At 39.7% G+C, this 16,536-nt stretch overlaps 1 protein-coding gene across 1 annotated transcript in view; it reads left to right on the forward strand.

The window, feature by feature from the left end:
• RYR2 (ryanodine receptor 2) overlaps positions 1-16,536 on the forward strand; it is a 674,490-nt gene that overhangs the window by 351,254 nt on the left and 306,700 nt on the right. Inside the window, exons 20-22 of the mRNA XM_077751737.1 lie at positions 13,958-14,076; positions 14,425-14,558; positions 16,017-16,258. Of these exons, the coding sequence (XP_077607863.1) occupies positions 13,958-14,076; positions 14,425-14,558; positions 16,017-16,258 (495 nt within the window). The remainder of the gene's footprint in view (positions 1-13,957; positions 14,077-14,424; positions 14,559-16,016; positions 16,259-16,536) is intronic.

Raw genomic sequence — 16,536 nt, forward strand, 5'->3', positions numbered from 1 at the left:
CAAATGGAATGAAATACACAAGGAGTAAAATGATAAAAGATGTGCTAGATCATATGCTGGAATCTTTGGATCAAAAACAGATCTAAAACTAGAGAGACTGACTGCTGTGTGACCTGAGGCAAGTGTCTGCTGAGGCACGTCAGGGCCCGTGTGAGCCCAAGTGTCCGCTTCTCCTACAATGACTCCAGAAGGTGTTCTGGTCCGGAGGCCGCTTGTATCTGTACATCCAGCCTGACTGAGACCAGAAGGATATTAAAGGTGAGGAGCAAAGGAGAGTCTGAGGAAGATCTCATAAAACAAAGCTCCCCAATAAAACTATATAATGCAGATTATAGGAGTAAGGTCTTTTTTCCCCCCTATGTTGAGACAGCTCAGACTCAATATGAAGAATTTCAGGTGGAAAAGCATAATATTAGCAAGCACTTATATGAGCTTTGATGTATACTAGACAGCGTTCTGAGCCCATGAAGTATGTTAACTCATGGGGCACCTGGGTGGCTTGGTCCATTGCGTCCAACTCTTGGTTTCAGTTCAGATCATGGGTTTCAAGGTTGTGGGATCAAGCCCCATGTTGGGCTCTATGCTGAGCATGGGGCCTGCTTGAGATTCTCTCTCTCTCTCTCTCTCTCTCTCTCTCTCCTCTTTCTCTCTTTTCCTCCCTCACTCCCTCCCTCTCCCTCTATGCCTCTTCCCTGCTTGAATTCTGTCTTTCTTAAAAAAAAGAATAATAAATATGTTAAGTCTCTTAATCCTCACAATAACTCTACGAGGTGGATAACCTTAGTATCCCCATATCACAGGTGGGGAAATGAGGCACAGTGTAGGTATTTTTTCAAGTTCATATAGTGTGGAAGCAGCCAAGGCAGAACTCAAACCTTGCCTTCTGGCTCTGAACTTAATGCTCCCTCTGTCCCTTCATGGTCATATGCTGCTCAGGTGCAGGGAAGCAAAGGACAGAGTGTGCCCTGTTGTGTTCTTCCAAGGTTATGAAGGAGAATATCTCCTGTGTGTAAACAGGTAAGCTCTACTCACCTAGATTCCTGGAACATCTGAGCTGGGAGTGACTTCTGGAGGTATTCTAACTCAGCCAGCCCCTCTTGGCCATCACGGCACTATGTCTCCCCTCTCTCTCATTTGTTCTCTTGAACTATACTACATAATGCAGGTTTAGACATGAAAAATTTTAACTACAACTCTTGGGACACCTGGGTTTCAGTTGCATGAATGTCTGGCTTCGGCTCAGGTCATGATCTTACAGTTCATGAGTTTGAGCCCACATTGGGCTCACTGCTGTCAAGCACAAAGCTTGCTGTAGATCCTCTGTCCCCCTCTCTCTCTGCCACCACCCCCACTTGCATTCTCTCTCTCCCTCTTTGTCCCTCCCTCCTCCCCTCTCTCAAAAATAAATAAACATTGGGACACCTGGATGGCTCATTTGGTCCTACTTCAGCTCCGGTCATGATCTCATGGTTTGTGAGTTTGAGCCCCGCGTGGGACTCTGTGCTGACAGCTCAGAGCCTGGAGCCTGTTATGGATTCTGTGTCTCTCTTTATCTCTGCCCTTCACCTTCTCATGCTCTGTCTTATGTCTCTCAAAAATAAATATTAAAAATAAACAAACAAGCAAACACTAAAAACTGTTATTCTTCACTACATGACAAAGTATGCTCATGTCTTCAGGGAGTATTTTCTGATCTATTCAGGACTGAAGCAAGTTGCTCAGTTTCCTAAAATTATATCCATCTTCAAATGCATCTTTAGGCAGACTCTGCTCGGTGCACACTGTGTCATCGCAGGACTGCATACCACTCTGCAGATAATACCCTGACAAAAATTGGTGTGTTTTGGGGCTCCTGGCTGGCTCAGTCGGTGGAGCATGTGGCTCTTTGTGAATTTAAGCCCCCCATTTGGTATAGAGATTACTTAAAAAAAAATTTAAAAGTAAATAAATAAATGAACTTTTTGAGTTTTGTTAAGCAGTGCACATTATATAACTTTTCTCTTCCCCTTCTTCCACAGTTGCCAAGTACCAGAAATAGGTTCTTCTATGCACCTTTATTTATTTCTTTATTTAGTGCTTCTTGGTAATGATGCCCCTGGGTGGTTGTCGTCATCATCTTTTTCTTCTTCTTCTTCTTTTTAAATATTTATTCAGTTTTGAAAGAGAGAGAGAGACAGAGCGTGAGTGGGGGAGGGGCAGAATGAGAGGGAAATACAGACTCTGAAGCAGGTTCCAGGCTCAGAGTTGTCAGCACAGAGCCCACTGCAGTGCTCAAACTCCCAGACCTCGAGATCATGACCTGAGCCGAAGTTGGACGCTAAACCGACTGAGCCACCCAGGTGCCCCAAACCCTGGGTTGTCTTCATACAGTAGGAGACCTAACCCTAACCAGTTGTGTAGAGATACACTTGACACACTCACCGTGTAACTTTAATCCAGTGTCGTGCTTTGGCTTATGTAATTGTGAAATTATTTCTCCAACAGATTTAGTTTGCATCCATTATCGTATATATATACAATTTTTTTTTAAAAAAGTAAAAGCAACCAAACCAAAAGAGCTTCCCTTGTGACAAAAACTCTTAGAACTTACCCTCTTACTCTCTTCCCTATGTATCACACAGCAGCGTTGGCTTATCCTCATCTTGTTGTATGTCACATCGCTAGTGTGTCCTGATCTTTATGCGATCCTTTACTGCCACTCCTTGCCTCTGGAAACCACACATCTCATCTCTTTTTCTGCGAGGTTTTTGGGTTTGTTGTTGTTGTTGGCATTTGTTTTTGGTTTTTGATTTTGGGGTTTTTGTTTTTTTTATTCCACAGATGAGTAAGATCAGACAGTAGTTGTTTTTCTCTATCTGACTTACGTCACTCAGCGTAATCTTCTTTATCCCCTCATCTGTCAGTGGACACTCAAGTTTTTTCTATGTCTTAATGACTGTAAATAACACTGTTATGAATGTGAGGGTGCTGATATCTTTTCGAGTTAGTATTTTCATTTTCTTTGGATATATTCTTAGAAGTAGAATTACAGGATCAGATAGTGGTTCCATTTTTAATTTTTTGAGGATCCTTCATCCTGTTTTCCATAATGGCTGTACCAGTTTACAACCCCACCAACAGTGCATGACTGTTCCATTTTCATCACATCCACCCCAGCATTTAATACGTTTTGTCTTTTTGATGATGGTCATTCTAACAGGTACAAGGTAAAATCTCATTGAGGGTTTTTTTTTTTTAATTTTGTTTTGTTTTTTACTTCTCCCTGATGACTAGTGATGTTGAGCATCTTCTATGTATCTATTGGCCATTCATACATCTTCTTTGGGAAGATTATCTCTTTGAGTCTTTTGCCCGTTTTAATGTTTTTTTCCCCCTAATGAGTTCTTTGTATAATTTGGATATTTATCCTTTATTGAATACATGGTTTGCAGTTTTTCCCCATTTTGTAAGTTGTCTTTTTTTTACTTTATTGATGGTTTCTTTTGATGTGCAGAAGCTTTTTAGTTTGATTTCGCTGTACTTGATAGTTTTGTTGTTGTTATTGCTTATGCTTTAGGTGTCATATCTGAAAGATCATTACCAATTCCTGTGTCAAGGAATTTTTTTTCTAGGGATTTCCTGGTTTCAGGTCTTATAGTTAAGTCTTTAATTCATTTTGAGTTAATTTTTGTGAGTGCTGTAGGATAGAGGTCTAGTTTCATTATTTTACATGTGAATATCCAATTTTTCAGCACCATTTCTTGAAGAGACTGTCTTTTTAAATTTCATAGAAAGCTCAGGCAGATGCTATGATCATTTTACATTTCTGCCCAAAATAATAGTTCTCAATAAATATTTGCTGCTTTGAGATATCTTTTTGAAGAGCTCATTAATCTGTGTTTCTCTTGCCCTGGAGGATTTATTTTAAAAATACTCAGATGTATGTATCTTTAAGAATTTTATTTAAAAGCCTTTCGAGCAATTAATTGCATCTGCCAGCATTTTTTATAGGCACTAATATTTCACAGAGAGGTACACGTTTGTTGTTTCTTGAACACTTTAATGAGCACATTGTATGGCCGAGGAAATTTTTTTTAATTAATCTATTTTTTTTATTTTGAGAGAGAGAATGAATCCCAAGCAGGCTTTATACTGTCAGCACAGAGCCTGAGGCAGGGCTCATATTCACGAGCCATTAAGATCATGACCTGAGCTGGACGCTAAGGGGTGTCTGGGTGGCTCACTTGGTTAAGCATCTGACTGTTAATTTTGGCTTAGGTCATGATCTCACAGTTTGTGGGTTTGAGCCCCACGTCAGTGTGGACCCTGCTTGGGATTCTCTCCCTTTCTCTCTCTTCCCTTCCCCTCCCTGTGCTCTTTCTCTTTCTTAAAATAAATAAATTAAAAAAAAAAAAGGAGTTGGGCTAGTGAGTTTAGGGCACTGTGATGGGATGTCATTTGTATGACCTCACTGGATTCCCATGGTACTCTGTAAGGTCAGGTCCATTATAATTTCCATTTTACAAATGAAGACTTTGAAGCTAAGAGCTATAAACTCTTCAAGGTCAAAGGAAAGTAATGGAGCCAGGACTGAAATTGTGTGGTTTGTGAAGTTCAGAAGAGCAGGAATTATGTCAAATTTTGCTCCCCATTTTACTCATATCCAGGACCTCACATGGTGAAAAGCTCATTTTATGATAATTTAACAGATAAATGGGGGGAAACACTCAAGAATAACTAGCAAGATAAGAATATCTTAGAATTATTTGTGATTTCTTGTATGGAACTCAGCACTCTGTGGGTTTTGAGAGCAATTTATACAAATGGATATTTGCATTAAGTCACATTTCTAACATTATTATTTAACGGTGGTATCATGAACTGCCTTTAATTGACATTTTCTTTTCTTTTTTTAACCCTCCTTAACTCCTGTAGTTTGTCTTTTATAAAATATTGCTCCCTAGGGAGGGCACTTATTGGGATGAGCACTGGGTGTTATATGGAAACCAACTTGACAATAAACTATTTAAGAAAAGAAAATATTGCTCCCTAAATTGAAAGCAGCAAAACATCAGGAGCCTAATTAAGGCTGAATAGTACATTATAATTATGTTACTTATTTAATGTGTTATTTATTTTAGATAATATGCCCCAGGAAACTTTTGACTCCCATTCATCTTGTCTTCTAATACCATACCCTGAGTCTGTCTTTTTTTGTCTATTTATTTTGCTAATGCATTCCTGATGTTCTGCCCTTCTGTATATGAATAACAATATGATATACCTTTATCTTCACTAACTTCCACTTCTATTAATTTTCTAAGTTTGTCAAATTGTGTTATATTTTAATCCATGCCCCCTTTTCTCTCCCTTCTCAGCTTCCTGTTAGCTCAAGATTTAATGAGCTTATTTTCTTTTGAAGCTTCAAAACCATTATGAACACTGAAGTGTAGAACATTATGTGTTTTCTCATTTTGGCTTGAAGCCCCATCTCTTATGATTGTTATTTCCAAGCCTCTATGTATTTTCAGATTTTTTTAATGTTTATTATTTTTGAGAAAGAGAGAGACAGAGCATGAGTGGAGAGGGGCAGAGAGAGAGAAGGAGACACAGAATCTGAAGCAGGCATTTGGCTCTGAGCTGTCATCACAGAGCCTGATATGGGGCCTGAACTCCAGGCACCCCAAGTTTATACTCATTTTAAACCACAGATTATTTTTATTTCTTTCTCTCTCTCTCTCTTATTTCTTCTCTTCAATTTGTGCCATGCAGAATTCACTGCTAACATTAAGAAAGATGTGTTGTAATTATACTGCGTGTTGATTGGTTATTCATCTCCTGCTGTTTGTTTGACGTGGGCCCAACACTGGTTAGGGAGAGCAAACTAAGCTCTCCTCTGTCTCAAACTAGAAGTTTCTGCCACTTCTAGTTCCACATTCATGCCCAAACACCAGACAAGGACAACTTGGTTACAATACACGATTTATCACTCATTGGCAGTTACATTTAAATGAGTGGAACAAGGGATGCTGCCGGGGTGGCTCAGTCAGTTAGGCTTCCAGCTGTGGCCCAGGTCATGATCTCATGGTTCGTGAGTTCAAGCTCCACTTTGGGCTCTGTGCTGACAGTTCAGAGCCTGGAGCCTGCTTCTGATTCTGTCTCCCCTGCCCCTCTATCTACCCCTCCCCTGCCTGTGCACTGTCTCTCTCTGTCTCTCAAGAATAAACCTTAAAAAAAAATTAAATGAATGGAACAATACAACAGATATATGCCTTTACAGGACCCCCTCAAATGCACAGGCATTTGTTAATGAGCTCGTAAGTAACCCAGATACTTTCTCTCCTGGCCTATGGTGTGTTGCAAAAATCCCTCCCAAACTCATCTGACCTTCTGTCAACATGAAGCTAGCTGGACTTTTCTTCTGCCTTCTCTAACTGCTGCCCACTTCATGTGCATGTGTTTTTCTTTTGCATAATCTTAATACCCAGAGGAGGGGTTCCTGTCAAAGGAGTGCTTTCTGTCTTTTTAAGCATTGATTAGACAGTAAGTCTACTTGGTGTATCTTTCATGGTATTTTTGGCTCAATGATCCTGTTGTCCCCAGAATGCAGATCTGTCTTGCCATTCTGTTTCTTGCCCTAGTTGTGTCTCTGTGTCTTTCCCTTAATGTCCAACAGACTGGTCTCATTTCTCCTGGATTTACTAACTTATTTTAAAATCTAGCATCGATTTTATTTGTTCATGCTGATCAATAATCTTCCCTGAACATTCTTTCTGATCAGTGTTGACTCTTCAGTATTTCCATACCTTTTCCTGATTTAAAATTTTTAATGTCTGTTTCAAAAGAAGCCTGTTTTTAATGTTTCCCTAGTGATCCTTTTTCTACATTTCATTTCATTTCTCACTTATTTTATTACAACTGTAAAATAATGGCAGATGCTTACATAGCATTGTTCAGTTCCAGGCTTTTACCTAAAAGCTTTACATGTGTTACTCCTCAAAACAGCCCTCCACCTCCCTGCCCCAGGGTGAGTACCATTATTCTAATTCTTTTTTAGAGATGGGGACTCTGCGGGTGCCTGGGTGGCTCAGGCGGTTAAGCATCCAACTTCACTCAGGTCATGGTCTCATGGTTCAAGGGCTCAAGCCCTACGTCAGGCTCTGTGCTAACAGCTCAGAGACTGAGGCCTGCTTAGGATTCTGTGTCTCCCTCTCTCTCTGTCCCTCTTCTGCTTGCACTCTGTCTCTCTCTCTCTCTCTCAAAAAAATTTGAAAAAAAAACACATTAGAACATTAAAAAAAAAAATGGGGACTCTTGGAGCACAGAGAGGTTAAGTAACTTGACTAAAATCTGCCAAGACTCAACTGTGGCATATTGGCTGGAGTCCATCATTGTAAATAACCACTATGTAATACAACAGGATAATAGTAGTACCTCTTACTATTATAGTTCCTTATTAATCCTAGTAAATATCCAGTGCGTTAGTCCCCCTTATCAAAGGATAGCACTCCGTGACATATCTCATTACTGCGTCTGGGAACAGTCTCCTGTAACCGCTGTAGACAGCTCTGGCCTGCGTGTTTCATGTTCTGTGTTGTCATGTTATTTCCCAGCACCTTTCCCCAAGTCTTTTTACTTAAGTCACTTTGTTTATATTTAATTATCCAAGACAGAAAATACAACTTTCCTTATTTCCACTTGCCTTCAGTGAGCCCTGGGGATATTACTAATAAGGTCTGACCAAAATTTTACAAAGAATTTTAACTCCTACATAGGGAAAAGGTAGAAAAGCAACCTGTGATTTGAATAATGTGGAATTTGTGGTTTCTCTAATCGTGACTATTGCTGACCCTGCAAATGGATATTACAGTTCTGTGTGTGTTACCTGCACTGTGTCCCCAGTGTTTATGTCATTGTGGGATCATCTAATTCATACTGATTAACACCTGGATTGAAGCCTTCTCTTTGCTCTCTTCTTAGACTAAGAGGCTTCTGTCTTGAAATTGTCAGGTGAGGCCATGTGCTCTGTCAGGAAGTTGTCCAGGATCCTTACCTGTGCTTAGAGCAGGGATGTAAAAGTGAAGTCCTTTCCCAAAGCTGAATAACACCCACGTGTTAAACCCACGTACACCTCGGTGTTCTGCGATTATTTTAATTTTGATTTTTAAAACACTTGTAACTGTAGTTGAGAAAACACTTTCCAGAGAGAGGATGTTGAAATGGTCTTCCAGTCTTCATTGGTCTTCCTTGTCCCACACTAGCCCACTTGCCTGAATGGCTACCAGTCTGGTTCTATACCTACTTCGCTCCAGTGTGCAAGCCTCACCATGAGCTTGTGTCTATTCAGTATGGGGCAAAATCCCTAGGCTCAGTTCTTCCTGGTGTGTGACATCAGACCAAATATAGCACTTCTCTTCCGTGATTTGTTTCCATACAGACCCTCAACAGGTTTTGTTCAACCTTGGACCACCCTTGAGCATGACCCATTATAACACTTGGATGCTTCCAGTCCCTTTAGGTTATTTCCAGACATTTTGTTGCACCCTCAGAGATGTTTCTTTCTCATGAGCCCTATAAATTAAAGTTACAGCTACAAAAGTTTTAAGGCAAATAGTTACCTATTTCATGTATATTACATATAGGGCTTACACCATCAGTTTTGAATTTTGTGTATGACCTCCCACAGGAATAGACTAAAGCCCACGAAAATTCTTGTCATTCAATAAGTAAAATATTTCCTTACTGAAATTAAAATGCAAGGAAGAAAATCCTGGAAGTAAGAAATATAAATTTTCCATCTGTGTTCTATCATCTGTCTTCCTTACCTTAAAAAAATATATATATACATTGATATTAAAGTCTGCAGGGGCACCTGGGTGGCTTAGTCGGTTAGGCGTCCTGACTTTTGCTTAGGTCATGATCTCGCGGTTCGTGGGTTCTAGCCCCGCGTCGGGCTCTGTGCTGACTGCCAGCTCAGAGCCTGGAGCCCGTTTCAGAGTCTGTGACTCCCTCTCTCTCTGACCCTCCGCTGCTCATGCTGTCTCTCTCTCTCTCTCCTAGAAATAAATAAAAAACATAAAAAAGAAAAAAGTCTGCAGATATAAAATATGCCAAAGTAGCTATTCTATATACTCTTCACAATAATGAATCTTGTTATGATTGAATAAACAAATCATAGGCTTATCTAGTTTAAACTGAAGGTGTGGACTTGTAGTCCATTTATATTCATTCACTTATTCACTCAGCAAACATGAGGTGGGACTCCCTGGGTCAGAGCATGATGGGTGACAGGGAGGCAGATTTCAACACATCTCTGCTCTCAAGAGCTCGTTGTCCAATGGGAGATTGAAATGAGCATAAATAATTTTAATGCAATGTGATCGATCCTACAAAGAAGAATACATTCTAGGGTGTTGGTAAAATCCCACTGAATGAGGTGACTTTCTGACTTTGCAAGATGATTCCCATTTGGTAGCCCCAGAAGAGGGGTGTATATTTTAGTCTGAGAATAACGTATGAAAACATGGAAGGTGGGACAGAGCTGATAAGCTCCCCCTGGGCCAGACAGGCCTTGATTGCCAATGATCTTACTGCCTACAACAGTGCCTGGTAGGTGCTTAATAAAGGTTTATAATGTATAAATGTATTGTAAATATATGAGCACCGAAGCATATTTATAGTATGTACTTTGCAGTAGAAGTATACATTAACCATCCTTTGTAGGAGGAGATGGTGGGAGTTTGAAGTGGTAAAGGAGGGTTGGGACATGTAGGAAAGGAGCTGACATACAGGGGAATGGACTTTGACCCTGGATGGTCCAGGAAAGCAGAAATTCAGAAATGACCAGAGACTTTTAGCTTGGACCTAGACTTGGCTTTTGTTTTTTTGTTTTTTTGTTTTTTGTTTTAAAATATTTTTATTTATTTCTAGGAGAGAGAGAGAGAGAGACAGCGTGAGCAGGGGAGGGTCAGAGAGAGAGGGAGTCACAGACTGAAACAGGCTCCAGGCTCTGAGCTGGCAGTCAGCACAGAGCCTGACGCGGGGCTCGAACCCATGAACCGCGAGATCATGACCTAAGCGAAAGTCGGACGCTTAACCGACTAAGCCACCCAGGTGCCCCTAGACTTGGCTTTTGGAATGGACTGTGGGCCAGAGAAGCAGTTACATGTATATACACTAAAAAAGCTATTAAATGTTCAGTTTTGGAAGAGTTGAGTTGGAGGTACTTGGAGACCATTCTGGATGAAATGTCCAGGAGATGATTAGGAAGTGGTGCTTGAAGTCAACTTGGAATAGTTAACCTGAGTTCCTGTTACCCCTTACTAAGCCATATCCTACATAGTATATGACCATACCTTGAGAATAACTCTGGTTTACTGCTGTGTACTTCTGAGCCCTTACATAATCTCTTATCATTTGTGTATTCTGTGTGTGGGAAAGGGTAGGTTTGTTTATGCTTATTCTAAATTTATAAGATGAGGGACACCTGGGTAGCTTAGTCAGTTAAGCGTCTGACTTCAGCTCAGGTCATGATCTCACTGTTTTTGAGTTCAAGCCCTGTGCCAGGCTCTGCACTGACAGTCCGGACCCTGGAGTGTGCTTCGGATTCTGCGTCTCCCTCTCTCTCTGTCCCTCCCCTGCTAATGCTCTGTTTTTCTATGTCTCTCAAAAATTACTAAACGTGAAAAAAATCAAAATAAGTTTATGAAATGAAAACATATTCACATGATTTTGGTGAAGTATAAGATTAGGTTTATGTACAGTCATTCCATATATTAAAAGTTATTATGGTTTATAGTATATAGAGGAAAGGTAAGGAATGTTACTCCTTATTTTAACATCAGGTAAACTGAAGATTGCATGAATTGATTGTGAGATTTAGTGACAGAAATAAAATATAAATAGACATTGCTTCCTATTGTACTGTGGTCCTTCCTAAATTACTGTAAAAGTTGGGACCCCTGGGTGGCTCAGTTGGTTAAGCATCTGACTCAACTCAAGTCATGGTATCACAGTCCATGAGTTCGAGCCCCACGTCGGGCTCTGTGCTGACAGCTCAGAGCCAGGAGCTTGCTTCAGATTCTGTGTCTCCCTCTCTCTCTGCCCCTCCCCTGATCATGCTCTGTCTCTCTCAAAAATAAACATTAGAAATATTAAAAAGAAATTGTGTGTACTCATTTCCTTAAATTCATGAAAAATGGGAAGAAAAGTATACTAATCTAGCACCAGAGCACCAGCATCCTGGTGTACTAACCCCTGGTGTTTTGTTAAAAAATGTATTTTATACATAATATATTTTACATAGTTGCAGTCATAATGCATATCCCATTGTATGTCTGCTCTTGAATTATGTATTTTGCATATTACAATTTTCACTAAAATAATTTCTGTAAACTTATTAAAACTTATAAAATCAGGTTGCTTTTTTAATTAATTTGCATATGTGTATATTTGACAATTTATTGTATATTCATAATTCTTCCATTGTCATAATACTGTCATGATTTCCGAAGCTTTAAATTTTTTCCTTGAGAATCTGGCAATAAGTGCTATGCACTGTTCCTATTTCTGGGTCTTATTCAGTGCATTTAGAATGTAATCATCAAGTAAAGTTTAGTAAAGTGTTGCCATTATAATATTTGTTAAACCTTGTTCTTCTGTCTCTTTTTTCCAGACATATATTGGCATAATTTACATGTACACATAATAGAGTTAGTCTAGTTAGTCTTTATTGTTTTGAAAATGAATCTTTTAGTATTTCCAGTTTGTTTTCTTTTAGGAATTTCTTACCACAGAAGAACAAAAATTTTTATCTTTATTTCACAAAATATTTTCTGTTTATTCCAACAGATGAGAATAATAGTAGTTTCCTCCGATTTTTCACTGTCAGACTTTGAGGCAATCAGTCCTTTTCCACTAAGTAGATTATTTGTTGGATCTAATGTAGCAGCGTTGAAGAAACATGTTTTATTTAAGGTTTTGCCCCAAACTCTGTAAGCCTTCTATTGAAGTCCACTGAATATGGGAAGAAGCAGATTTATTTTCTTATGGTCATTCTTGCATTTTGTGTTATGTGCTGTTCATTTTCAAACTCTGGTCTTAACTCTTTTCTCATACATTCAAGGTTTTGTATGCTGTTGGTTTTCATGCATATTTACTTGCAAAGAGAATTTATTTTTCTTGGTCTTCTACTTGCCAGTAAATATTTTATGCTCTATGGACTGTAGGGCTCTGGTGTTGCACTCTCGGCTCTGCCTCTGTAATGCAAAAGCAACCATCGAGGAAATGTGAACAAATGAGTGTGGAGACACAGTACAATTTTCTTTCTTTTTTTAAAAAATTTTTAATGCTTGTTTAGTTTTGATAGACACAGAGCATGAACAGGGGAGGGGCAGAGAAATGGAGACATAGAAAATCAAAGCAGGCTCTAGGCTCTGAGCTGTTAGCACAGAGTCTGACATGGGGCTCGAACCCTCAGACCACAAGATCATGACCTGAGCTGAAGTTGGATGCTTACCCGACTGAGTCACCCAGGTGCCCCCATAGAACAATATTCATCTGCAAATACAGGCAGTTGTCAGGGTTATGCAGTAGTAGGTAACAAGGAGCAAATAAAGACAGACTAAAATATGACCACTCTACTAAAAAAAATGCTTTTAGTTTATTTTAGCCCAGAATGAATGAGTTTTATTGCTCCATATTTTAGTAGCAGAGGCATTCAGTTCAAGTACCCTTACAGAAACATCTTCTTTAACTACCCATTAGCTTGTGTTATTTTCTCTTCTCTTGGATTTTTAACTGGCATGGATTGTTGGAACACAGAAGTTGATTTCGAACTATACCAAAAATGAACTCATCTTTTAGATTTTTTTTTTTTTTTTTTTTTACTAAATGTGCTTTCAGACCTCAACAAATTAAGTCATTAGTGAAGAAATCAGCATTACCAGCCCTTGTCCAATAATGGATTAGGGTTTGGATCAAGTATAAATGGTGACAGCCACATTCTACCATTACTTCCATATTCTGCCATTTGTAAACCTGACCACTTTCCTTTTCCAAGAAAGTGAACTCCGCTGGAGATGTATAAACCTTTCTGTAGATTTCCTTTGGACCCTTCGCGATACCTTGTAGGTCTCAGAGATCACATTTTCTCAGTGTTCTATCTAATTGCTACAGGTGGCCTGCACTCTCATTAGTGACAAAGCAAGCTTGCTCAGGAACAATGAATACGTATGTACACATTTAGCTTTCCAAATTCACACTATACATTCCAATAACGAAAATTAATTTCTATTCTCTGTCTTAAGTTTTAAGCTAAGAAAGGGTATATTCCATTTTATCTTCTCTGATGGCTAATACTTTGAAATACCGCCATTCTTAATCAGGTTTTGTATGTTGTATATTTCTCTGTATTTTTGTAGTCTGTTATATATTTCTCTTGTTTTGCAAACTAAGAAACATTTTCTGCCATTTACCTTCGGGAGAATGTCATCATCTCTGTGGGGTAGGGTGCACTGTTGTAGGGTTACACTCTTAATGCTGAGAAACTTCATTAGCTGGTCCTAACCTACCGTCTACTTGTACTGTCCTCTACTTGCTCTGTACTCCAGGCATCCCAGGGATGCCCTCCATTCAAGTCTTCACTCAGCCTTATACCACCCTAACCTTCCTGTCTGGAAAATGGTCACGAATGTGTCCTCTGAGGCTCAACTAATGGATGCTTTCTTTTGTACCTCCCCAGGCAGAGTTACCTGCTTATTCTGCTAAAAGTGGCTTTTCCTCATTAAACTAGGACTTCATCCTCTTTAGTGATCAGTCCCCTGTCACAAACATCACCTGTCTCCTATCACAGTGCCCTGTGACAAACACATTGAGCATATAATAATTACATTTTGCAGAATGAACACATAGAGGAAAGGCAAGGCACTGATCATTGTAGACTCTTTAATCATATTGTCTTTTTTTATTTTGTCTTTAGGTATACTTGAAGTTTTACACTGTGTGTTAGTAGAAAGTCCAGAAGCTCTAAATATTATTAAAGAAGGACATATCAAATCTATAATCTCCCTTTTAGACAAGCATGGAAGAAACCACAAGGTAAGGGAAGCATTTTACTGCCATGAATGAACTCTGGCATACTGTTAAATATATTTTTTAAATAAGTTAACTTATAAAAGATGTATCAAGTGATTGATGAGTATTTTTCATTTCTTAACTGTAATCAGATAATATTGTTGAGTGCTTACTTTTTAGCACCAATGGGGCACTAAGCAATTCTCAGTTGTTATGTAAGAGAAACTTTAAAGTTCACTTTTGAGCGGACTCATGATTGTCATGTTCACGTGGCTGGGTCAGAGGGAATGTGTTTGTGTTCATGAAAATTCACGCTGGGAGACTTGAATCTGAGAAGGGAATCAGTCAGCTGGAAATGATTGCTCTTTTCAGGTTCTGGACGTCCTGTGTTCTCTGTGTGTCTGCCATGGAGTCGCAGTCCGTTCCAACCAGCATCTTATCTGCGACAATCTGCTGCCGGGAAGAGACCTCCTCCTGCAGACGCGTCTTGTAAACCATGTCAGCAGGTAGATTCACAGGGGCAGCGTCACCAAATAGGCATCATAGCAGAGCAGTTTGTGTTCTGGCTCTGTAGCTATGACCGCACACGGTCCTTCTGTTTTATTAGGATATTTTACGTATTCCCCTAGCGAATAGTGAAGTTTTTTCTACTAGTCAGATGGCATAATAATAATAATAATAATAGGTGAATCAAGCAGAATATGCATTTATCCCAAAAGTGTAAGCTTTTGTTCACTCTCGTGTGTAGCTAGGTTATCACTGACATCCTCAGGAGCGGGCTGGCCATTACACGGGGATAGAGTTGTTTATAATTATGTTTGTGCTTTCTTAGAATATAAGCACAAGCACTCCACTTCAATGCCAACGTTGAAGTGGCTGCTGTGTATAATAAAAAAAAAAAAAAGTTGAATCAGAACGTTCAAAATATAATAAATACCATAAAAAAATAAAATGACGTTTTTGTTTAGATATTCCCTCCAAGGTTATCATACATCCCCTAACTACTCTGTGTGAGCCACTGTTCTGTAGACTTTATATGTATTCCGCACCATGTTTGTACCAGGTTCAGCTGGTCCAGTGAGGTACCATCATGTGTATTTCATAGATTGAAATGTTGGACTGGAAATGGAGCTCAAGTCTAACTCCAGAGACTGAGCTCTTAAACACCAAACCATGCTGTCCTGCTTATATAACATAGTATAATAATAATAATAATAATAATATAATAAAACAGCTTATGATTAAGAAAATAGTATGTGTGATAGTAATAATTTTCATATACTGTATCTAGCAGCTATCCAGGAACTATCCCCCACCTTACCCTGTTTTAAACAAAAATGTAGGGTTTGGTGTATATTTCTGTATTGTGTTTTTTAACAGGATTGGTTTAAGAACTTCCTGAATGGCTCTCTTATAATACACTTGCTGTTACTGAGTGGTATTTCCTGAGATCGTCACTAATCCTTTGCGTTCACATAGGGTCTGAGTCCCTAATGAAGCAGAATTAAATACAACTACCTAGAAATTCCTCTGCCCTCAGCGAGGCATAGAGAACAACAATGCTGATTATCACTCTGGTTCCTTTGCCAACAACATAACTTGCTGCAGCCTCGTACCCTGTCTGACACTCAGCTTAGTTATGGAAAACATCTACATGTCCTGGATTAATAACACCATGGATCCTAAGGGCCGGTTATACTGAGTGTCCCACCTTGAACATGATCAATGATATAAAATATGAAGAAGAGCAGTTCAGAAGAAATAATCTTAGACCCTGGGTGATATTGCCAAGTAATCCAAAAAGCAAACACCAGTCACTGACTGTTAACTATAAAGCTGTCACTGCCTACCATATCAGTGACTTAGTAATTTTGCAGTACTGAGGGAAAACGTGTATTTAATATATCGCATCTTGGAGAAAGGTTTGTCCAGAGTTTCTCATGTGTTGTTCCTCCCTTTTAAAGCATGAGGCCCAATATTTTTCTGGGCGTCAGTGAAGGGTCCGCCCAGTATAAGAAGTGGTACTATGAGCTGATGGTGGACCACACGGAGCCGTTCGTCACTGCTGAAGCCACCCACCTGCGGGTGGGCTGGGCATCCACCGAAGGGTACTCTCCCTACCCCGGAGGCGGAGAGGAATGGGGTGGAAATGGAGTTGGAGATGATCTCTTTTCCTACGGATTTGATGGCCTTCACCTATGGTCAGGTCAGCACTCTCTGTGTCTTCCCCCCACACGTGCATTAGAAATCTGTGCCCGTGCTCTGTGTTTCCAAAAGCTATTGGTGCTGTGTGTATAATCAGATACATTTATTATTCAGAAATTTAACATGAGGGACGCCTGGGTGGCTCAGTCGGTTAAGTGACCAACTTCGTCTCAGGTCATGATCTCACGGTTCATGGGTTTGAGCCCCACATCAGGTTCCGTGCTGACAGCATGGAGCCTGGAGCCTACTTTCAGATTCTGTGTCTCCCTCTCTCTCTGC

This window comes from Crocuta crocuta, unplaced genomic scaffold (genome assembly GCF_008692635.1).
Source record: "Crocuta crocuta isolate KB4526 unplaced genomic scaffold, BGI_CrCroc_1.0 scaffold59-1, whole genome shotgun sequence".
Lineage (NCBI taxonomy): Eukaryota > Metazoa > Chordata > Mammalia > Carnivora > Hyaenidae > Crocuta > Crocuta crocuta.